At 41.2% G+C, this 23,718-nt stretch overlaps 1 protein-coding gene across 1 annotated transcript in view; it reads right to left on the bottom strand.

Annotated features, from left to right (window-relative positions):
* ANTXR1 (ANTXR cell adhesion molecule 1) overlaps positions 1-23,718 on the bottom strand; it is a 233,728-nt gene that overhangs the window by 118,397 nt on the left and 91,613 nt on the right. Inside the window, exons 10-12 of the mRNA XM_045827714.1 lie at positions 22,990-23,088; positions 5,526-5,595; positions 3,978-4,056 (exon numbers count right to left, since the gene is read on the bottom strand). Coding sequence (XP_045683670.1) covers positions 3,978-4,056; positions 5,526-5,595; positions 22,990-23,088 — 248 coding nt within the window. The remainder of the gene's footprint in view (positions 1-3,977; positions 4,057-5,525; positions 5,596-22,989; positions 23,089-23,718) is intronic.

Raw genomic sequence — 23,718 nt, 5'->3', positions numbered from 1 at the left:
TCTAGATCCGTGAGATATGCCATTGATATTTTAATAGGAATTGCATTGACTCTATAAATCGCTTTGGGTAGTATGGACATTTTAATGATGTTAATTATTCCTATCCATGAACATTGTATATGCTTCCACTTATTTGTATCTTTTTCAATTTCTTCCTTCAGTATCCTTTAATTTTCTTAGTATAGATCTTTTACCTCATTGGTTAAATTTATTCCTAGGTACCTTAGGTGTTTTGTTGCAATAGTAAATGGATTCTTTTCTTAATTTCTCTTTCTGATAATTTGTTATTGGTGTATAAAAATGCCACCAATTTCTGAATATCAATTTTGTATCCTGCTACTTTACTGAATTCATTCATCACTTCCAGTAGTTTTTTGGTGGAATCTTTAGGGTTTTCTATATACAGTATCATGTCATCTGTGAATAATGAGTTTTACTTCTTCTTTTCCAATTTGGATGCCTTTCATTTCTTCTTTTGTCTGGTTGCTGTAACCAGAATTTCCAGTACTATGTTGAATAAGAATGGTTGAAATCAGCTGTGGCTGATGTGGCTCAGTGGATTGAGTGCCTGCCTGTGAACCAAAGGGTCACTGGTTTGATTCCCAGTTAGGGAGCATCACATACTTGGGCTGCAGGCCAGGCCTCCAGTTGAGGGTGTGTGAGGCAACCGATAGATGTATCTCTTATTAAACATTGATGTTTCTCTGCGTTCTTCCTTCCTTCCCCTCTCTCTAAAAGTAAATAAAATTATTTTTTTTTTAAAAAGAGTGGTGATAGCAGACATTCCTGTCTTTTTCCTGTTCTAAAGGGAAATGTTTTTTAATTTTTGCCATACATGGTCTTTATTATGTTGAGGTATGGTACCTCTATTTCCACTTTGCTGAGAGTTTTTATCATAAGTAGGTGCTGGATTTTTATCAAATGCCTTTTCTGTATCTATTGATATGATCTTGTATTTTTATTCTTCATTTTGTTTAGGTGGTGTATCACATTTATTGATATGAGGATACTGTACCAACCTTGCAACTATGGAATAAATCACACTTGATTGTGGTGTACAATATTTTTAATGTATTGCTGGATCTGGTTTGCTAATATTTTGTTGAGGATTTTAGCATCTATGTTCCTTAGAAATACTGGCCTATAATTTTCTTTTTTTTCTATTGTCTTTATCTGGTTTCGGAATTAGGATAATGCTGGCCTTGTAAAATGAACTTGGAAGTCTTTTCTCTTCTTGAATTTTCTGGAATAGGTTGAGAAGGAGAGGGGTTAGCTCTTCTTTGAATGCTTGGTAAAATTCATCGTGGGACCATTCTTGATTTCTCTCTTCTCAAGCTCTACATCCAGTGTTTTGGGAAATCCATTAGCTTTGTCTTCAAATTATTCCTGATGCTGACCACTTCCTTCCTCTCCATTGTTCCCTCCTGGGTCAAGCTGCCATCATCTCTGGCCTAAAATAATGCCATAACCCTCCTAACTAGGGTTTCCCTGCATCTTTCCACAGGCTGATCCAGCAGCCAGAGTGATTTTTCAAATACAAATCTGATCATGTTGTGCTTTTGTGCAAAAGCCAAAGTTCTCACAAGGCCCTCCACTCTCCATCCCTTTGACCTTACTGTCACTGCTCTCCTCACTTGCTCTCTCCCAGTCACTGACCATTAGTCTTGCTCTTCCTTAAACACACCAGGTGTCTGGTCTTAGGGTCTAAGCACTGGGGCTCTCTGTTTGGTATGTTTTTCATCTTGTAGCCTCCCAGTCAACTTCAAGCTCTCAACTCAAATGCCATCTTCTCAATATATCTCTATTTACATTACACTCACTCAAGAAGTACCAAATCCTCTTGGAATATATTATATTTTAACATAATATATAATTCAGTTATTATGTTTCTTGTTTATTATCTATGTTCTTTTCCCTCCCCCTCCCCACTAGACAGAGATTTCCGTCTGTTGTATTCTCTGATGTAACCCAAGCAGCCAGGGTAGTGCCCAGAACACTGTGCATAATCAATGAGTATTTGTTGAGTAAATGAATGAATGGATCTGGATCTCAAACCTTAGGGTGGCTATAACTTTGTTGTAGACAAACAGCATTCTCAGATAAAAAGGGGAATAATGAAGGAGATGTTATGAGGTAGTGTTGATCAATGTGTCAGTTGAACAGAAAACTTCGTGACGGGCACTCAGATGAAGATGGGTGGTGTGAGTGCAGGCTGGAGTGAGTAGCGAAGGTACGCAGGGACTTTACTGGACATTCTTTCATTTGGTGTTACATTAGTGAGGACACCCTTTCTTTGGCTTAGAGGCCCAGGACTTAAATTTGTAGTACTGTTTCTGCCATACCACAGGTTTGGTTCTGAGATATTTCCCCTTCTCATTTCTCTGCCCTTGTGGCCTCAAGGTCATGGCTCTTTTTTCTGGTATGATCAGACAAAATGAGAAATACAGGCCCAAGTTGTTGGATCATTCAGAGCAGGGAGGAATCTGGAATGAAGTTGTTAGATTTGGGGTATTTTAATCACTTCCTGCAGGTTGGCAGGTTCCAAAAGGATCAATTTCTAAAAGAATCAGGCAGGGTGCATTTGGAGAAATTTCACTGCTTGTGCAGAGTTTACATATTTGGTCTCTAGATTTGATGTTCCACTGATAGATACTTAAGACGCAGACATTTCTCAGACTCTTCTTTGTGATAACCCTACTCTCTTTGGTCAAGTAAAACTTTTCTGTTGCCTGTTCCCATTGCACCAGCTTATGCTGCTTTCAAGAAAACGGTCTGGTCCAAATACAGGAAGAAAAGTGTGTGGGACGGGTGGAGAGGCAGGCATTGGGAGGGAGGATGTGTGTCAGGAGGACTGGCTGCCTCTCATTTATCTCACCTGGCTTCAGTGCTGCCTGCTCCCTCTCCTCCACCTGTAATGGTGGTAAGGACACAAACCCCAACTACTGACGGGCTCCAAAAACATGTCCTCCAAAGACTAGACAGGAATTGATCATAGTATCTGCCTAAGCTGACCACTAGGTCAAACACATAAGTCTCTAGAATGATCTAAAGGAAAAAGTGCATTTGCCTGTAGAATCTGAATATCCAGACAAAGATTCGTTTGGAAATGCCTGTGTCAGGGGCTGAGGTCTGTGTACAAGCTAACCAAGCCCTGACAGTCCTCCTATGGGCAAACTCTTGAGACACTGACAGTGGGAGGGAGCAGCTACACAGGCCGAAGTGTGTCCAGCCACAGTCTTGGAACCACCAATCTAGGGCCCAACCCAGAGTCTGTTTCAACTGGTCTGGCATAAGGCCAAGACATCAATATTTTTTAAAAGCTCTCCAGGTGATTTTATGTGTAGTCAGAAATGAAAACTGCCTGACAGCAGGATCCAGGGAAGGGGCATCTGAGGAGCTGGTGGGGGAGGACACAGTCCCTCCTGCTGCTTCCCAGTCCCTATGGCATAGGGCCCCTTCCCCCACTTCCCTGCTTCATCAGTTTTCCATTTTCTCTTGGATTGTTTCCACAACCATATAAACGAGCTGCAAGCTCTCCCATTCTGAATAAAAGACTTTCTTTATACTCTTCATACATCTTTCTTCAGTTACTGCCCATTTTCCTGCTTCCCTTTGGAGAAAAACTCCCTCAGACAAACCTTCTGTATACGCTGTCCAATTTCTTTCTGTGCATTTTCTACTAAACCCACTCCATGTGGATGTCCCCCCTCACTGTTGCACAGACACTGGCCCATCTTGCCATCTGGTCATGCCAGTGGGTTCAGGTCTCACCCGCAGTCACAGAAATGGGGCATCTGGAGAAGCCAAACACAGGCATCCCCAATATATTCCGGGGTGCAGCACACCCTTCACCCAGTCCACAACTGGCCTAGCAGTGCTGGGATGAAAGTTCAGTGAACAGAATGCAAAGCAGACAACTTCCCAAGGAGATGGGAATGACAATGAAGCCTTTGGTAAAAGGAAAGGTGATGACTTACACAGTGCGTGGTGGTGATAATGACAGAACTGGAGATGAAAGAGAGGCCATCGTTCATGCTGACCTGAAGTGCAGCTTTCCTGCAAAGACAAGGGAACCAGAGATACTCAGCATGGTGTGCCTGGGGCCGAGGCTCTTCTCACAATTGATTACCCTTGAGACTGTAGTCTTGTACCCTGGAGGCCTGAGCTGTCTCCTTTGCAAAATGTGGAGCATGGTTTCTAGGACACCCTCCACTTCTAACGTTCCAGGGAGATGTCAGGATACTCTTGGCTGGCATGCCAAGGCAGAACATTCAGGCCTTCTTGCACTGCAGCAAATTGCACTGACTGGGCAAAGCCTACTTCCATTTAATTTACTTGTCACACTGTAGTAAGATGAAGGATTCTTTTAAAAGGGTCCAAATTAGTGGGACTAAACTGATCAAGCTATAAACTTAATGCTTTGTTGTCATTATCTTGATTCTCAGCAATCTGATTCTGGTGGGGGCAACTTTGTTACTACCCAGCAAACTCACAGGTGTGCAGTAACAGATGGACGAATTTGCCTTCTATCTCCTCCCATCTATGAGACTCACTGAAACATGGGCTTGCATTTGCTTGCATTTTGCAGGATGGGTACAGGGTAGTTATTGGAATCAGTGGAATCACAGGTTGATGTTAGGCAACCAGAGTTGGAGGCTTAGAATTTGAACAAATGATTGTAAACAGAAGTCAGATGAACCAGTTTAGCATTTTTTCCTTAAAGCCACTATTCTGTCTTCAGCCTGTTACAGACATGTTTACTGAGAGGCTAGTTTGTCTTCTCTCACAAACATTGCTTCTTTGGTTCCCCACATACTTCTTTCCCTGCTCAGGGTGCTCATTCTCTCTCTCTCTCTCTTTTTTTCTTTCTGGTGACTATTTTTTTAAAATCACATTTACTAGCACCTTCATAACATTTATTATGATCGCACCATCATGACATTTTCCCCATAAGTTAGTTCCAGGAACCTCCTGCCGTCTGGATGAACACCTTGTGCTCTGTGGAGGCACAGAGTGTAGCCTCCAATGGTCTGCATCTGGGCCGTGAACCGTCTGTGGACCTACTTAGCCTTTCTGAACTTCCTTATCTCTAAGGAGGCGATAATCCCCAGTCAGGGCAATTATGATGACAGGGCCAGGTAATGTGTGTGAGAGTGCTTTAGGAAGTGTGAGAGCTTTCTGGGAATGTAGCTGTGATTAAGCAAGACAGACCTTGGTTTGGGCCAAAACTCTTCCATTTACTGCTGTGTGACCTTAGGCAAACTGCTTAAATTCCCTCGGCCACAGATTTCACATCTGTGGAACTGGGAAGATGTGAGGATCTTGCTTGTCAGGAACTTGGGAGCCTGAAGTGAGGTACCCTTTGGAAAACATTTACTCTGGTGCCTGGCTCACTATAAATATTGTTTATCATCATTCCTTGGAGGAGTCTAGGGAAAGGCCCCATTATGACAATGAAGAGAGATGCTTCTTTCTTTTTGTTTCCTCTATCTCCTCCACAGGTTCAGTTGCTGGTGGAAACTTACATGCCAACTTCTTTTAAGATTGGTGCTGGGCAAAGCAAATAAGTATCTTCCACGGCAAAGGGCTTCTCATCTGTAAAAAGGAAGTCACTGGATTAAGAGGAGCAAGGCAAATTTATAACTTTAAATTCAGTGACTCCTACAGACCATGAGCCAAATTCTGCAGGGCACTAGAAAAGCAATAACTCTCTGAAATAGAGACTTGTCTTGAGCTGGAAAATTCAGTAGAGTAAGTTCAAGGTTCCCTGCCTGAATATTATTCCCCAACTCTGTATGTCCAGTTGAGTCAATCAGTGAGCAAACAGAGACTAAGTTCTTACCATAGACCAGACATAACTGAGGAGAAATGAGAAAATATTATACTGGTCCTCAGGGAGTTTCAGGTCTAAGTCTAACTTGAGAGGAAAGCGTATTCATGGAAAAAGTTCGCTGACAAACACAAGAAGCGACTAAGCCACAATCACACTTGGCTTTGGAAGACAAGGGAACTCCCTTTAGGTAGATGACATTGTGAGGTCACAGAGGACACCAAACCTGGGCTGTGCTTCTGTCCAGAGATGGGAAAGACGCATTTTTGGTGGGAGGAATGGCATGAGCAAAGAGAGCAAGCCAAAGTACGTTCCAGGGTAGGACATAGGTAGGATTTGAAAAGATCAGTAGAGGAAGAAGTTTGGTCTAAATTATTTGAGTTAGACTGAGGGATTTGGGGTTAGGTCTGTTAACTATGAAAAGAAGGTTGCAGGTTTTTGGAAAAAAACTTGCTGGGGGCAGGAAGGAGCCCGGATCTTTGGGGAGCTGAAAGAGGGCCAACAAAGCAGTAGAATTTGAGTAAGACAATGGCTCAGCCTGAGGCTAGAAAAGGCAGCAGTACCAGATGTGACCACGCCTTGTAGACCATGACAGGGCTTTGGGTAATTTTTTTTCTAAAGAAAAAAATCAACAGAAAGCTATTGCAGGTTCCCCTCAATTTGGAATTAGCATTGGCAGATTATGGAATGTTGCCGGAATAGTGAGGGTGTGGTGAGTAAAACTATGACTCTTACGATGACAGTGATGGGCCACCCAATGCCTTAACTGACTTATTATTTTCAAGACATTTTCTCATCTGTGATAACAATAATGATAGTGATACTCCTAGGGGCAGGCTGTGTGTTGGTGCTCTCTAAGTGCTTCGCATACATCACATAACCAAATTTAACCTTCTAGAGTGCTATCAGAAGAATATTATTCCCCTTCATGTTAAAGGCAAGGAGCAGACATAGAGAGATGAAGGAACTTGCTCAATGTTACAAAGGGGAGCTTGGGTCCCTATCTAGTCAGTCTGGTTCCCATCTCTTGATAAGTAAGAGCCCTGCTTTATCTCCTTCTCACAATGACCTTGTGAACTAAGACAGGATTAATTAGGCTCATTTTCCAGATGCAAAATAGAGGCTCAGAGGTAACAGTGACCCATGGTAGCACAGCAAGTCAGAGGCAAAGCCAGGACTAGAACTAAATTCTCCATTATTCTTTCCTTGCCAAAAGCCTCTCCATTCCAGGAAAGGTTTGTATTAGAGAATAAACCGACATCGGAACAGGCGTGGCTCACTAGAACCTATATTTGTTTTCTTTGGGCCGTGGCTTATCCTACTTTATATGCACTAGTGATACCTGGGAGTGCAGATCGCTATGCGTGGAGCCTGCCCACAGAGCAATGGAGCAGCCACAGAGCGGCCACAGCAGGCCCCGTGACTCCCTGCTGCGTTCTGCAGGGAAAGCTGGGTCCCACTGAGGAGTTCCCTCTGAGTCAGTGCACTGCAGTGACATGCCGGGGACACCCGAGGGCCCAGCATGCCCACGTGCTGTGTGTGTGCCCGCCTCATTTCCCGGGCTTTCTCTGCACAGCAGCTCTCCCTTCCCTCCATCCCAACCTGAAAGAAGAGAAAGGACGAAATTAGCCTAGTCAAGTAGACATTTCTCTTTCTCCCTCTTTTTACGTTCCTGTCCTGCCTGGGAGTCTAAATGTTTCTGGAGCAAAGCAGAGGAAAATCTGGCTGGGAGGACTGAGGACTTGCCCGGGGCTATAGGACAGGCTTGACAGGGCCTTCCATTGGTTTATCAGCTTCTGAGGCTGTGGGCCTGCTCTGGGGAGCTGGCATTTTCTGCTCAGAGAGGGATTGTTTGGTTTGGAGCCTGTTTTCACTTTACCACAAAAATGAGTGACTTTTTTTCCCTCTCTCTCTAAACAAAGGAGGGCCGTTTGGTTTCCATAACGCAGATCATCTGACTCCTTCCTGGAACGTCCACTTGGGAAGCAAGGCACAAAGCCTTCCTTCTCAGCAGGGCCATGTTTGGTTCAGGTGCCAGGCCAAGCTCACCGCCACCTCTGCCAACGCCAGTGATGTTGTGATGTTTATGGGGCCACGATCTACTCCGAGGACGACTGAGGCCTGAGCTCCTCTGTCCACCAGGCAGCTATTTCACTGTGCGTTAGCACTGAGTGGGCAGGGGGAATGGGGACCAGGAGCTAAGACCAGCCACTTGGCTTGTGTGCAATTGGGAGAAAATTAGGGAGGGGCAGGAGTTTGAAACCAGAAGTTAAGGGAATTTTTAGATGCTGTGTAAATATAGGTTTCTTTGCCTTTTACCAAAGATATTCAGAATTTAGTGCATAATCATGACAGTTTAATCTAAAGCATTTGTCTACAAGAGTCTGGTAATCAAACAGCTTGATTTAAATAAGGAATTGGGGGAACAATGAATGTCATTATGCCAAACTGACAAGCACCCTAAGTTTGAGAGCTAGGCATCCCTGAGAATGAGTACAGAAGGCTCAGAACAGGGCAGGGTACACTTCAGAGTCAAGCAGGCGCAGGTTCAAATCCCAGGTCTTTTTACTAGTGAGTAACTGGGAACAAGCTCTTCTTCTGTAAACTGTCACCATGAATCATTGAACAGGGCTGTGTGGGGAGTAAGTAAGAGTGCATGCAAGTGCAGACCACGTTACTTGGCACTTAATAAACATTCAGTCAGTCTCATTCCACATTATTACATGATCATCCACACCTTTAAAATAGCCTATGTGAATGTGTGCTTTAAAATCAGGGGAATTAAAGATGAAAATTTTCAAAATCTCTAATTACTTAATTACTTGTTCTATCAACTACCATCTTTTTAGGCGTTACAAATCCCTAGGAAAATAATAAGTTTTAGTGAATGTGTGTATGTACATATATACACACCATACACACATACATCTATACCTACACATTATGTCTATATCTATATTCATATCTGTATCTATATCTATATCTATGCAGATTTTGTCTAACACCATATACCTGTGGTTTCATTATTTTCTATTTACAACTTGGGTAACAGCCTCTGAGAGGTTAGTTAATTGAGTCAGAGCTCAAATTCAAACTCAGGTTTTGTTGAAACGGCTTGCCCATGGTCAACCCAGGTAGTTGTGCGTTGTTGTTTTTTTTTCTTTTTTACAGATGTAATTTAAACTAGTTAGCATTTTATATTGTCATAATGTCACAGCTTGTTTTAGGACATAGCCTGAAGCACCCTAGAGCTGAGTCTATTTATACCTGACCACTTTGGAGGCAAATGTCCAAGAATCTCCAAGGGCAAAGTGGGATAAGAGTAGGAGGCATGTCTCCCATGAGAAGGGACCAGGGTTGAAAAGTCCTGTGAGGAGGTTCAGGCTTTGATCCGCTATAATGAACCCACGTTCCAGAACCATACAGTCAAATGTGTACATTCTTAGGTTTTGACCTTGGATCCATGTCATTCTTTTCAGACTAGTAAAGAAGTTCCCATAATTCTTCAGTGTAGTTGGTAACTGTCTAATGGATTTGGGATAAAACCAGGATTAAAATTCATTAGCCAATTCAAACACCAATCACAGTGAATCCTTTTATAGGGCTGATTAAATAATTCAAATACTTTCCAAGTCTTGGCAATCTTTTCTTGACGTAAATATTTATTTCTGACCAAAAGGAAAAGAAAAATAACCCTTAGTTTTATCTGGGGGAGCTTGTTAAAACCCTCCAAAAGCTGATGTAAGCTCCAAAATAGAGTTTACATTCCTACTGTGAACAAAATAGTGGAGGTTAGGGACTAAATGAGCTCACCCTGTTTTTCCTGCCTCTCTCCCCTGGGTTGAGGGAGCATTTTCATGGCATCCTTGAGCCAAGGATAACTGTTCAGCCCCAAATTATCAGCTGGTTTGGGAATGTGTCTCTGAATGAGAACAGACAGTCTAGGGTTAGGCTGGATGTTTCTACCTTTTCACTGACTTCAAAAGTAGCCAGCTTTATAAAAAAGTTAAGCTTCTCAGATACTGTACAAAAACCTGAAATAAAATGTTATTCAGCAAGACTGCAGATGGGTGCAATTCAGAGCTTCTGGGTTGACATTTCTGGAGCCCCAGCCAGAAAAGAGGTGATTTCCCTACTGGGGCTCCTGCAATGACAATTCACAAATGTGAGGGTTTTACTGTAAAGCAAAAAGGGATCCACTGCTTAGGGTAGAAAGGAAGCAACACTTATTGGGCATGTACTATGTGTCAGGCCCTGGGCTGGGAGATTTTCATACATGGTGAGATAATAAGGCTGTGGATGATTTCATTAGAAGATATTAAACTCTACATCAGGGGACAAAGCAGAGATTTTGAAAGTAGAAAGAGTGACTTCTACTTGGAAAGGATACAGAGTGGTTCTGAGTTTAGAGCAATGAGAAACAAGGTCAAAACAGAATGGGAAGAGATGGCAATGCTATGCAGGTGGGTGGGGCCAAGTCGGGAACAATGCTTAGAACAAAGCATATCCATTGTAATGTCTCCCCTCTCGTGAGGGGAAGAAGCAGAAGCCAGAAGGATGCCTGTGATTTGGTAGAACCAAGCGGGCCACCATCCCTTTCCTTAGATAGGACCACACCTACGCACCCCTTCCCTGGTCTGGAGTTGTTGCGCAGTTTCATCAGAAGCCCTTACTGGTTAGTGACTATGAGGTTAAGTGGTGGGCTTGGCAAACAGGTTCCAGCTAAGTTCCCTGGCCTATATACCTAAGTATTTCACTAGTTCCTGTTATTGGTATCTGGGATACATCTTTTGGTTTCCCTTCTTGTTCTCTGAAGCAGGTTGGGGAAGGGTGAAGAACAATGAGTACATTAAGAGTCTGGGTTCTATCACGGCTCTGCTACCCATTGGCTATGTAGCCCTGCCATAACCTAGAGTTCTCACCTGTACCATGGGAACCATACCAATTTCATAGGTGGTTGTAAAGTTTAATGAGGTGATATGACCAAATGCTCAACACTTAATAAGCACTTGACATACGTCAGCTGTTACCACTAAAGTGGGGTACTGCTGGGCTCTTTGTCTGAAGTACCTGTGAAACACAAGCTGTGAATGTGTGTGCAAATGGAGTAAGTCTTGTAGCTTATCAACTGGGTTGTGTCAGGGCTATATGGTATAGGTGTGATAAGAAGAAAGTCATCTATCCAAAAAAGGATCTGTGGACATGTATATAGTGCAGTGGTTCTCAAATGGGGGTGATTTTATTCCTCAGGGAACAACTGGCAGTGTCTGAGACAGTTTTGGTTGTCAAACTCGGGGAGGATGCTATTTGCATTTAGTGAACAGACACCAGGGATTGTGTTAAATATCCTTCAATGCACAGGGCATCCCTCTCCCCTTAACAAAGAGTTACCTGGCCCAAAATGTCAAGTGCTGGAGTTAGAAATCTTGGTATCATGTCTATTGTGGCTTTTTATAATATTTTTGGCCCCTTGTAGAGGATCCTATAGATATTAGGGTGGTTTACAGCTGTCATGATACTAATAGAACGTACAGGAAAGTTCAGTAGTGTTAAAGGATAATGGGTAGAAAAGAGAGAGGGCATAATAGCTCGAGGGCCATTGAAAGACCCCTGGTTGGAGTAAGGAACCGTGTTTCCTGGTAAATTCCTCCACGTGAGTCTCAATGGTGAGTCTCAGTGGCATAGGACCTGAGCCACTCTGATGGGTGGGGCTTTATAACTGAAACAGAGCACCCCAGAAGAGGGGCTTTGATTGCTGCTGAGGTTCTGAGATGCTATAGGTGTGAAGGCTGTAGAGTCAGAACACCTTACCTACGAACAGCAGTATATAGGACTCAGCTGAGCACACTCTTAGAAGAAAATGAAGTGGGTTGTGTTGGTCACTGTGTACATGAGGATCAAGATTACATCGTGGCCTCAGGAGAGAAAGGAAAAGGTGAGGGACCAGGAGTCTGTCCCCAGAGGAGCACGAGATGAGATCCAACAGCCCTGACAGGTTTTGGATTATCTTTTTGGAGTTTAGACATTCTCCAGTCCCACACAAGGTTGTGACCCCCGTGGTTCTGGGCATACCAGCTTTCAGGACTGGTCCTCAGTACAACTAGTTTAGCTTCTCATAGTTTCTGTTATTTTTATTAATTATACAGTAATACATGTTTAGTGCGAGGAGTCTGAGGCATACCGAGAAGTATACAAAAATAAATGAAATCCTTGGTAATCCTAATTTCCAGTGATAAACACTGTTAATGCTTTGGTGTACACTACTCATATTTTTCCATGCATATTATTATGTTTTACATATTGGAATCATATTACACAAAATGTATGGTGTTTGGCCTTCACCTCCATCTGAAGTTAGTAAGGGCAGTTCTAAGTATGACAAGGGAACTAGACGAAGGTAATAGGGCTCAGGGCACTTGCAAAATGCTTTATCCTCTAAACAAATCTACACCAAGAAATTCTTGACTGTTGGCATTTATAAAACTTACAAATTATCTTCTGAGCAAAACATCAACCTTTAACAATTTTTTAAGCTTGAGGTCAGAATAAGTGGCATACTCAAGACAGCTGTAATTTACTAAGGATAAATATATTTTTTAAAGCTTTGTTTTGACTTGGTTGAAAACAATCAGGATTCATGCACAAGGTATTTGTCTCCTGACACACGAACTCTTGCAGCTGTGCACAATTAGGTTTGGAAGAATTTTACCTTTGGAATTGGGATCGAGGGGCAAGTCTACAAAATGACTAAAACCTCCCAAACAATCATGGCTGTGAACTAGGCAAACACTGACTGCTCTTAAAGAACACAAACCTACACAGGAACTAAGAGGAGGACAGGATGGAGACCCCATGTACACACTTGAGTATCAGTGTGTCAGTGGGTGTCACAAATTGGCTGTCATATGCACATTAGGGGCCAGAGCTGAACTGCACGGAGAAGAAAATCACAGGTAGCACCCTTTTTCTTCTGTTCCTTCAGCAGCCCCCAACATTTCTTCTAAATGAATGTTGAGCAAATACTTAAAGAACATCACTTATAAGGGGGCATAGATTATTAGCCTGTATTGGCTGGGGTTCCCACAAATCTGGCCCATCTCTGTGTTAATCACTTTCTCCACCACCAACCTACTGACGTGATAAAGAAGCATTAATATACGAGGAAAGGAATGGCCCTTGAAAGTCCAGCTATGTGGTGCAGAAGTAGAGGGACATTCAGCTTTCCCTATCAGGGCAGCAGGGCTGGGGAAAAAGAAGTTTCAGGGAAGTTCACAAGCAAAGCTTTCCCCAGCCATGCCTCAAACAAGCACATCGCTGGCCAGTGTCTGCCTGCATGGGGCCTACCATTTTTGCTTGGAGGCAATTACATGCTTGGTAGAGCAGGGGCACCATCAAGGGTGACTCTACCAGGCACTATGGCAGATAACTTTGGACAATGTAAACTCACCCCCCTGAAAAAAGTTCTTTTGCTCCCAAATGAAAATCTTCACTACCTAATTGTCTCTGATGACAACTCCCCTTTTATCCCTAATCCTTCCCAGATCATAGGAGCTTTTGTCTGACCAAGCAAAACTGCAATAAATTTCCAATTATCTATAGTTCTGTCTGGGTCCCAAGGATGAGAACATGAACTGATACAGTCTCGTCAGGAGTCACTTCAGAAATGACTGGGCAAAACCAGAGCTCCCTCTGCAAGGAGAAGCAAAGGAGAGACACCCCCAGACACATGGGAAGCTCCTAAAGTTGAAGAAAGAGGGGCCCCTCAGAAGAGGAGCCCCACCTGTGATCACACAGCCAGCTGCATGCACTGACATGAAGTCAGTGTGGGCTGGGGCTCTTCCCTGGTTCAGGGCCTTTTGCTTGAATCTGGATTCAAGTCTCTATTCTAATGTGCTCTGTGACCTTGGGCAAGTAGCTAAATCTTTGTGAGCTGAGGTTCCTGTTTGCAAAATAAGAGGGCCCGGTAGGGGACCAAAGCTCATAGTGACATGGGTATTCAGGGTCAGGGGACCCAAGGATCTGTAGGTATCTATGTTTTGGAAGCAGTGTAGAGAAGAGGTCAAAAGCCTCGGGAGTAGACCGCCTGGGTCCAAACGGCTTCTACCTCCGGCCATCTGGGTGACCTTGGGTACGTCATCTTTCTGATTTTCAGTTCCCTTGTCAGCAAAATGCGGATACAGGTAACTCTTCCTTCAATAGGCTGCCGTGAGGATGGAATGAGATAGGTGGAGGAGGGCACAGGGTAGGTGCTCCTCAATCAGTGGCTGCTATCAGTAGGATGAAGCTCCCCTGTGATTCTGTTGTGCGGTCCAAGTAAGAACCACAAGATGAGATGGTCCAAGTGTCTCTTCATTCTGACTTGCACAAAGTGACATTCCATCCATTACCTTCATATGATATCAGACTCCCAGGGATGCCTCCAAATTGCATTAAGTACCTTTGACCAATAGTGCTACACTCTAACCAGTGAGAAAGGAAACAATGGGCTTTTGTTGGGAGTTTTATGTCTTCCTTTCCTCTGTCTCCCTCATCTGCCACCGTGCACTTCAATGATCTCCTTAGGGTGCCCACAGCAGCCTGGGCCCACATGTGTTCTAAGATAAAGTATAGTTTCTGGATAATTGGGCAGGTTTTAAAAAACAACACACTGGGACTTCTCCCTTCAAGTGAGGGCTGTCTCGTCCCCCTGGGAAGCTAAGCCCCTCTTTGGAACTCTTAGAACTGCCTTCATGACTAATGCTCAGTTTGAAAACTCTCTTCGAAGAGGGCAAAGTTTCACCCTTTGAGAGGGAACACAAAGTAAATCAGAGGCCAAGCCTAGTGAATGCAGTTGGAGATCAAGCTGGGAAATGAAATTTTGCATCAGAAAAGGAGTGTATCTGTAAATCCAGGAAACTGATATCTCACATGGCTTATAGATTGAATTTTAGTGAGTTTGTTAAAAACCAGTTTCTTTTGTTTATGGTTGTACCTCATATGTCTCTACACAACACCAGGATAGTCCAGCAAGTTTTTCATTATTGCATTAGTAAAAGGTCCACTTTTTAAAATTTACTGTTGATTAAGATGGATCATTTCTCAGCTCATCATACCCCAGTGTCTCCTTTTTAGTATTCTAATCTCTCCACAAATGGATTTCCAATTGAAAGTGGATCTTTACTTGGCACAATATACTGAATACTGGAGTAGGAAAAGTGCCGCCAGAATAAATAAAGTTTGTGTGAAGGTTTCCAAGAGATTTTCTTGGCCAGGAGTGATTTCAGCTTGGTCATTGGAGAACCAGCCATCTGCTAACTTAAGATGTATGCTTGTACTAAATAATTAACAACAATTTTAAAATTAAATTTTAAATAACTGTAGTAGGGTTTTTTCTTATTACACAAGGGTATGCGATTTTAGAAATCTTAGAAAATACAGATAGAAGAAAGTAAGTAAAAATTAAGAGTGGTCTCATTCAGAGGTAACTACTATTAACATTTTGATGGGTGTCTCTTTTGCAACTTATTTTAACACACAAATCTACATCATTAACATTTTCCCACATCAGTAATTATTATTCTTTGCCACATTCTTTAATTGTTTAGGAATAAAGCATAATTTATATAACAAATTACCTATTGTGAAACATTTGTTGTTACCCTTTAGATGCTTTAGTTCATTTGTGTTCCTTCCTGCCTTCCTCCCTTCCTCCTCTCTTTTGCTCTCCTCTCCTTTTGCTATTGTAAGCAATATTATGGTGAACAGCTTGTAGTCAAGTCTCTGTAAACATTCCCAATTATTTCCTCTTGATGAAGTTGAAATTGAAATTCTGAGTCAGAGATATATAAAAACAGAATTGTATAAAAGCAGACTCATTTTAAGAATTGACTTCTAAAAGATTTAATGGTCTCTCACTAACGATGAAAAATAACACTTGTTCCCCTACCTGTTTGCCTGTACTGGGCATTGTATTTTTGTTAATTTTTGTTAGTTTGATAGATTATTTCAGTTTGCCTTTCCTTGGTTACAATAGCATTTTTCATATGCTTATTGACCATTGTTTTTCTTGTAAATTTCCTTTTCATATCTTTTACGCATTGATGTGGTCACTTTTTTTTACTGATTTTTAAGAGCTGTCTATGTATGAAGGTTATTGGCCCTTTGTTTGTTACATGTCTTATAAATAATTTTGACAGTGTTGTATTTTTCCTTTAGATTTTGCACACAGGATAATAGGAAAATATAAAATGTGTACTCAAACTATCAATTTTTTCCTTTATGGTATCTCCCTTCAGTATTATGTAAATACTTTTGTTTCCTTCTATAAATTTCATAGTTTCATATTCACACTTAAATTTTTCATCTGGAATTTGTTTAGATTTAAGGTGTGAGATTAAAAATAAACTTAATTGTTTTTCCAAGTGGTTAGCCAGTTTTCTCAACATCGTTTTTTAAATAATATGCTCTCCCCCACCCCCATTAGAAAGGTTACTTTATTTTATGCTACACTAACAGGTATTTGGCTCTGTTTATGGCCTTTGCTTTTTCTATTCTAATGTTCAGTTTGCCTTTTGTGGCACCAGCCATCCATTGTTTCAATTACTTTTTATACATCTTAAAATTGGCTACGACTCTTTTATGCATCTTAAAATCAGCCAGGGCAAGTTTCCACATTTTTCTTGGCTATTCTCAAATGTTTATTCTTGCATATAAACTTCAGAATTATTCTGTTAACTTAAAAAGTCCCATTGGATTGTATTGAAACTAAATATTAATTTGATGACAATTAATGTCTTTATAATACTCAGTTCCTGCTCCATTAAATAATAATGATAATAATAATAACAAATCAATACTGGCAGCTGACACTGACTGATGGTTACTGTGTGTCAGGTCCTGTCCTGTGCTCTACTTCCCACATTAAACCTCACAACAATTCACAATAGAGGTGCTATTACTGTCATACTCATTTTACAGATAGAGAAGCAGAGGCATGAGACTGTCCGATAACATGCCATGGTCACCCAGCTTTAAGACAGAGCTAGGATTCTCTTCCTGGGAGGTTTGCTCCCAGGGTCTGTCCTCGTGTCTGGTGTTCTCTCCAGCAGCATGTCAGTTATAGACACCTTTGCTATAAACATTAATTGACCTGCAGCAATTTCACCATAAAAGATAAAATAATGAAAAATTAAAAAGGGAAATCCTAAAATACATAATGAAAATGAAAAATAGCAAAATCACAACAACTTATTGTGAAAAATAAAAATACACTGTCTTCAAAGTCTTTTGTTCACAATATTACACTTTTTTCCCCTTGTTTCATCTTCTTGTTTGGCATAGCAGTTTTTCTTTATTTTGTTGTAATTTTTTACTTCTTTAAAAGAGGTATGAGTTTCCAACTAAAGAATTGATCATTAATGCTCTTGAAGACTGTGGATTAGTAACTGCCTCTTTTATATTTGCCATGGCTTGGCAAATTCAGATTTTGATGGGTGGGAGAGATGACAGTGTTCATTGAAGGATTGAAAAACTATGTGATGATCTTCTAGTATAATATGCAATTTGGCTTCACAGTAGTTGTTATTGTTCACTGTTTTAAAACCACTATGTCTACTTGTTACCGGATAGGCCATTATGAGGGCTAAGGTTTATACATAATATAAAAAGAGAAGTAACTGCAAGAACTTTGCCAATGAACAAATGAAACTGACAGCTAGCTTAAGTACATTAAGTCTGCCAGATGCACATCAAATGGTCACGAACCAAAGATGTTTGCAGTGAAAATGCTGTGTCAAAGGTATTTATGACAAAAATGCTTATGGCGAAAATACCTGGACCCATATCAGCTAATGGCCATCTGTCCCTTAAAGTCTAGTAAAACTTGGGTGAAAAAAATCTGGGTCTGGTCTTTTGATTAGGGGGTAGGATTTCCTCATATCTCTCTTCCAGTTCATGTATTTCACCTTCATCTGTGTCTAATCATACTGCTTAATTCATCGATTAAGTTGTATTCCAGTGAATAAACTTTTTCAATTCTAGAATTTACATTAAGTTCTTCTGCAAATCTGCATGTGTTGAATGTTCTCTTTCGGTATGTTTGATCTCTTTACACACTTTAAATGTTTTTTATTATACATTCTATTTCAAATTGTTCTCTAGCCCTCTTTTCTTGTTGCTCTCCTTTCTTTCATCTGTCTTCCTGTTGTTTGCCATTTGTTACTGCCAGCCCATCTCAGAGGGGTCATTGACTGCAGGAATGCTATAGGTTGGGCTCCATGTTCACTGCCTCTGCTAGGGCCACAGGAATCAAGATAGTCATGGGCATGTTTTGTGTGGTATATATTTTACCTTTGTTCCAATGCCTTGAGTCACAAAACTGCCTTCCCAACCCCCATTTAATGTGTGATACAGCCCTCTGGAGCCTAGTTTCTGTAGGGGGCACTGGTCTTGCCCACTGCCTTGCACAGGCTGGTGTCCTATATTTGCCTCAGTATCAGGATCACCACCTGCAGACCCCGAGGTTTGGTAACCACAAAGCTTAGTTTTCTGCTTAGCTGTTGCATTCCTTTTTTGCTTCCTGTACCTGGTGTTTCCTCCATAGTCCTTTGAATAAGGCCATATATTACAATTTTTATTAAGTATCTTTTATTGATTATGCTATTACAGTTGTCCCACTTTTTTCTCCCCTTTACTCCTCTCTGCCCTGCACCACCCCCACTGACATTCCCCCCACCCCCTTAGTTCATGTCCGTGGGTCATACATACAAGTTCTCTGGCTTCCACATTTCCCATATTATTCTCAACCTCCCCTATCTATTTTGTACCATTTATGCTTCTTATTCTCTGTACCTTTTCCCCCATTCTACCCCTCTCCCTCCCCACTGATAACCTTCCATGTGATCTCCATTTCTGTGATTCTGTTCTTGTTCTAGTTGTTTACTAAGTTTCTTTTTGTTTTTTATTTTTAAGGTTCAGTTGTTGATAGTTGTCAGTTTGTTGTCATTTTACTGTTCATATTTTTGATCATCTTCCTTTTCTTAGATAAGTTCCCTTAACATTTCATATAATAAGGGCTTGGTGATGATGAACTCCTTTAACTTGACCTTATCTGGGAAGCACTTTATCTGCCCTTCCATTCTAAATGAAAGCTTTGCTGGTTAGAGTAATCTTGGATGTAGGTCCTTGCCTTTCACAACTGTGAACACTTCTTGCCAGCTCCTTCTTGCCTGCAAGGTTTCTTTTGAAAAATCAGCTGCTAGTCTTATGGGAACTCCTTTGTAGGTAACTGTCTCTGTTCCTCTTGCTGCTTTTAAGATTCTCTCCTTCTCTTGAATCTTGGGTAATGTAATGATGATTTGCCTTGGTGTGTGCTTCCTTGGGTCCAACTTCTTTGGGACTCTCTGAGCTTCCTGGATTTCCTGGAAGTCTATTTCCCTTGTCAGATTGGGGAAGTTCTCCTTCATTATGATTTCAAATAAGCTTTCCATTTCTTGCTCTTTCTTTTCTCCTTCTGGCACCCATATGATTCAGATGTTAGAATGTTTAAAGTTGTCCTGGAGGTTTTTAGGCCTCTCCTCATGTTTTTGAATTCTTGTTTCTTCATTCTGTTCTGCTTGAATGTTTATTTCTTCCTTCTGCTCCAAAGCATTGATTTGAGCCTTGGTTTCCTTTCTGTCACTGTTGGTTCCCTGTACATTTTTTGTTATTTCACTCAGCATAGTCTTCACTTTTTCCTCTATTTTGCGACTATAATCAACCATTTTGGTGAGCAACCTGGTTACCAGTGTTTTGAACTGTGCATCTGATAGGCTGGCTATCTCCTCATTGCTTAGTTCTTTTTTTTTTTTTTGAGTTTTAGCTATTATTTCATTTGGCCCATATTTCTTTCTCGGGACACATGTTATGTTTTAAGGAGCAGAGACTTAGATATTCTCCAGGGCGAGGCAACCCACATGGCTGCATTGTGGCACTGTATGTGGGGAGAGTAAGAGGGGTCAGAGAAGGAACAGTGCTGCTTGCTCAGCTCTCAGAAAGCTTTCAGTCACTTCTCCCCCTACCCACAAGCAAATTGGGCTGTTATGATAATGGTGGGTTGCCTTGTGTATGTAATAGGACCCCTTGGATCTCTTTAACGAACTCTCCTATGAGGCTGCGAGTTTCTCCCGCTGCAGCAACCACCACAGGTTTTTACAGCCAGGGTTTTGAGGCTTTCTTTCCCTGTGCTAGAACTCTGGGTTGCCTGGTACGCCTCTCTCCCCAGTTGTTTCTCCTGGTTTATCCAGGAGAAATGTGGGACCACCAACTATCACCTTGCTCACCTGGTCCTTCAGCTGCCACCTTGCCATGGATCCTCTCTGCCCTGGCTGCCCTCCACTGCCTCTCCTACCGTTCTGGATGAATGTTTCTTCTTTAACTCCTTGGTTGTTGGATTTCCATACAGTTCGAGTTTCTGGCAGTCCTGGCTGTTTTTTGTTTTTAAATTAGTTGTCCTTCTTTGTTTGTGTGAGGAGGCAATGTGTATCTACCTACACCTCTATCTTGGCCGGCCACATGTTACAATTTTAAAACCATATTTTACCCAGAATTTCTAGACTTATTATATCAGCCACAAGTTCAGAAATTGCTTTAGATTTCTAAGCTGTTGATTCATTGATTTTATTTTAAGAAAAGGCAAGTGGGGAGAATTAGGTATTAACCTAATACTTAATTTATTTTCTTGTTATATTTATCACCTAAGAATATATTAAATAATTTTTAATTTTAGCATTAATACATTGGCATTTTATTTGTGTCTTAGTATAATAATGTGTAAAGATGTTCATAGCCATTTAAAAAGGTATAGATATCTTTCATTTTTAAATTATCCATTCAAAGACTCAGAAAATCATGTTAATACCTCCCACTATAAATATTAATGCTCAATTTGTTCTTTTATGTTTAACAGCTTTAGTTCATATAATCTGCTACTGTAGCATTTGTTGAAGACTCTGAGGCCTGTATCATATTCATGTTTGAACAGGTTGGAAAGCCACAACAGCCTTAGCTTCATTATTGGGCTTTTAATTAGTGTTTTTCTGAAAATAATACCAAAACATAATGCAGCATTTAGGGAAAAACCTTGAAAGAGGAAGTATATACTATAGCAATGAGAATAGATAACATTTTTAAAATGGGATATAGAGATGGGAAAAGAGAATGGAAAAAGTGAAGGAGTATACATTTATTTTATTTTATAGTGATAACTCAACAGAGACATTATATGTATAAGGTTGATAGAAAAGTGTAGATTTGAATATATTGTATTTAAAAATTTATTTACTGTGGCCTATCCTCCATAATTTCTTGTTCATATTATTTACTGAATGGAAATGAATAGGCAAATTAATAAATAAAGGACAGGTTCTTTTCCCCCCAAATTCCAATATTTCCCTTTAGTTATTTTTAATAATCATAGAGTTGAGTTTAGGAGTGTTGCTCACAGCCTAGAGCATGGCTGATCACGGCTTTCCTCCTCTCTGAACTGTCAGCACTGTGCTAGAACGCCATTCAGTTTGTGCTTTAAGCCAAATACTTATCTCAACCTCCATTATTTTTTTAAATATAAATGAGATGGACAGTGTGCAGGTGTTTTCAAGTATATATTAGGACAGGAAGAAAGAGGAAGAAAGAAGATGAGCTTGTTTCCCAAGAAATAAAATTTCATGGAGAAATTGGAAAATAGGCTTTCAAAATGTCACTGTACATATCCATCATGAATCTGCATTTCACGTTAACCTAATGCAGCATCTCTGTAACCTTCCAAGCAATGGCAACACGACACCTCATTTCCACTGATCTTCAGAGAGGGGTTGGTCTGAATGCTTGCTCCTCTGGGAAGCTGAAAGGTGTTGATGTCTTTGAGCTTAACACTCAGGAGTTTCTGATCTTGGATTAGAGATTTTGGTTAAGGAGAGAAGGCAGGTGGACTTAAACGATGTCATCAATGAAAGGAAGAAAAAAGGAAGAACTCTGCAGGGGGCACACATCCAACTTTCACGCTGTGACTACTCACAGATCTTTCAAAATGTTTTCAAATAGAAAATACTTTTTGGAGACATCTGAGTATTTCCAAGTATTAAGAAAGCTATTTGAAACATTAAGAGTGCTTCAAATGCTTGGAATTATTCCAAGGCCAGGAATTCCAGATGTTTGTAAGGAAGCCATTGCATATTTCTGTTTAAATATTCAAGTGGGCTTTAAGATGAGAAGGAGGAAAAAAAGACACATCCTTCAATTCTTCCTTTTGAGAAACAGGCTAGTACCTACTCCACAAGGCTATCAGGAGGGCAGAGCTAGTGTGAGGGGCTGGTCAGTCAAGGTGAGTGTCCTCCTGGTCCTCTGTTCTCTTTCTACCTCCTAGAGCTATTGTGGCACAAAGATGTGAAGCATTTAAGAGGACATAGCAGTGTAGAAAATGCCGTATATTATTGCTGTTTATCACTGCAGATACTGAATCAATAATGATCTGTGTGATAGATGCCAGATGCAAAGAATAACCAGGCTTCCTGGACATCTGTCCTCCCATAGTCAGTCTCCCCATGCCTCTGGGACAGCTGCACGAACCACACGTCTTTAAATTAAGAACTTGCCTGCTACAAATGTCTTGTGAAAGTGCCAATGTTGTGATAATTCATTTTTTGCATGAAATGCACTTAGTTTTACTTTCATATTCCTGTATTTCATGTCAGATATTCACCATGATGAATTTCTTAGCAACTCAAAGCAAGAATCATCTAGGCTGAAAAAAAAATTCCAGCATCTACACACAGAAGCCTTACAGTTTGGCTTTTGGTATATTCAGAATTAATAAGTGTAGGCTGTCTATTTTTCCCTCTTGTGCTTGCGAGTCCCCAATACTTTGTTAAGGGATGTCAAGCTCTGCATCCCCTTCACTTATCATCACCAGCACTACCACCCAAGAGGGAGTAACTCTGTACACACAGTGGACTGGGAAGCGAGCACCCTGCTTCCTGATGAAGACCAGGTGTGGTAGGGGTTTGCCATGCCCTTGCTGGAGGCCCTTCCCACAGAGAAGACCCTTCTTTGTATGGTTTCCTGTGTGTGGCCTTGTCAGAAGATGGGGCTGGGCCTTCCCTTCCCTGAGCAGGCTGAAGAGGCCCACAAACTCTGCAAGGACTTACTGAGCGTGACAGACTCGTTGATCTTGAAGCTGCAGAGGACCCTGTCCACGTTGCGAGCGTGTCGAAAGCCATTCCCTCTCACGACTACTTGAAATGATTCTGAAATGAAGAGTAACAACAAGACACATTATTTGACTGTAGGTCATTAACCCTGGGTTTCCCATCTTCCTTGATTTAGGGTGTTTATTAACTATTTCACCAGGTTTAAAATATTTGAAAATTAGTTCAGGTTGGAACCCAAAAGTGACCACATGGGTGTCTTTTATCACATATTTACCGGGTGTCCACAAGGGTGACTTCTTACTTTGAATTCCTATCTTTTTGCCTTTGTTCTTGCTGTTCCTTCTACATGCAATGCCTTCCTCTACTTCTCTGTCATTCCAATCTATCAAGTCCCTGTAATTTTAAAAACTGTGATGTCTGCAGCTGAGAACCACGGAGAGGGAGAGGCTCTCCATTTCTTCAATCAACTCAAATACCCTCATGTCTCTTTTACATACTGGATGCCCCTAAGAGATTTCTTTAGAGCTCAAGGTGCCTAACATTTCTAAAAATCACTGCCTTATGGCATTGGCATTGACAGTCTGTCCTGAACATTGTAGCATGTGATTATTACTGTCCAGTGCTGTTCTTCTGTCTTTTCTTCCACCACTAGAAAAACATTCCTCTAGGTAGAGAATTGTTTGATGTTGCTTTGGCCCTCATGTCCCTGCTGGGCACACAGTACTA

This window comes from Phyllostomus hastatus, unplaced genomic scaffold (assembly GCF_019186645.2).
Source record: "Phyllostomus hastatus isolate PE091 unplaced genomic scaffold, TTU_PhHast_1.1 phas_scaffold_78, whole genome shotgun sequence".
NCBI classification, from domain to species: Eukaryota; Metazoa; Chordata; class Mammalia; order Chiroptera; family Phyllostomidae; genus Phyllostomus; species Phyllostomus hastatus.
The sequence above is the reverse complement of the archived record's forward strand: the minus strand, read 5'-3'. Positions and strand labels throughout refer to the sequence as shown.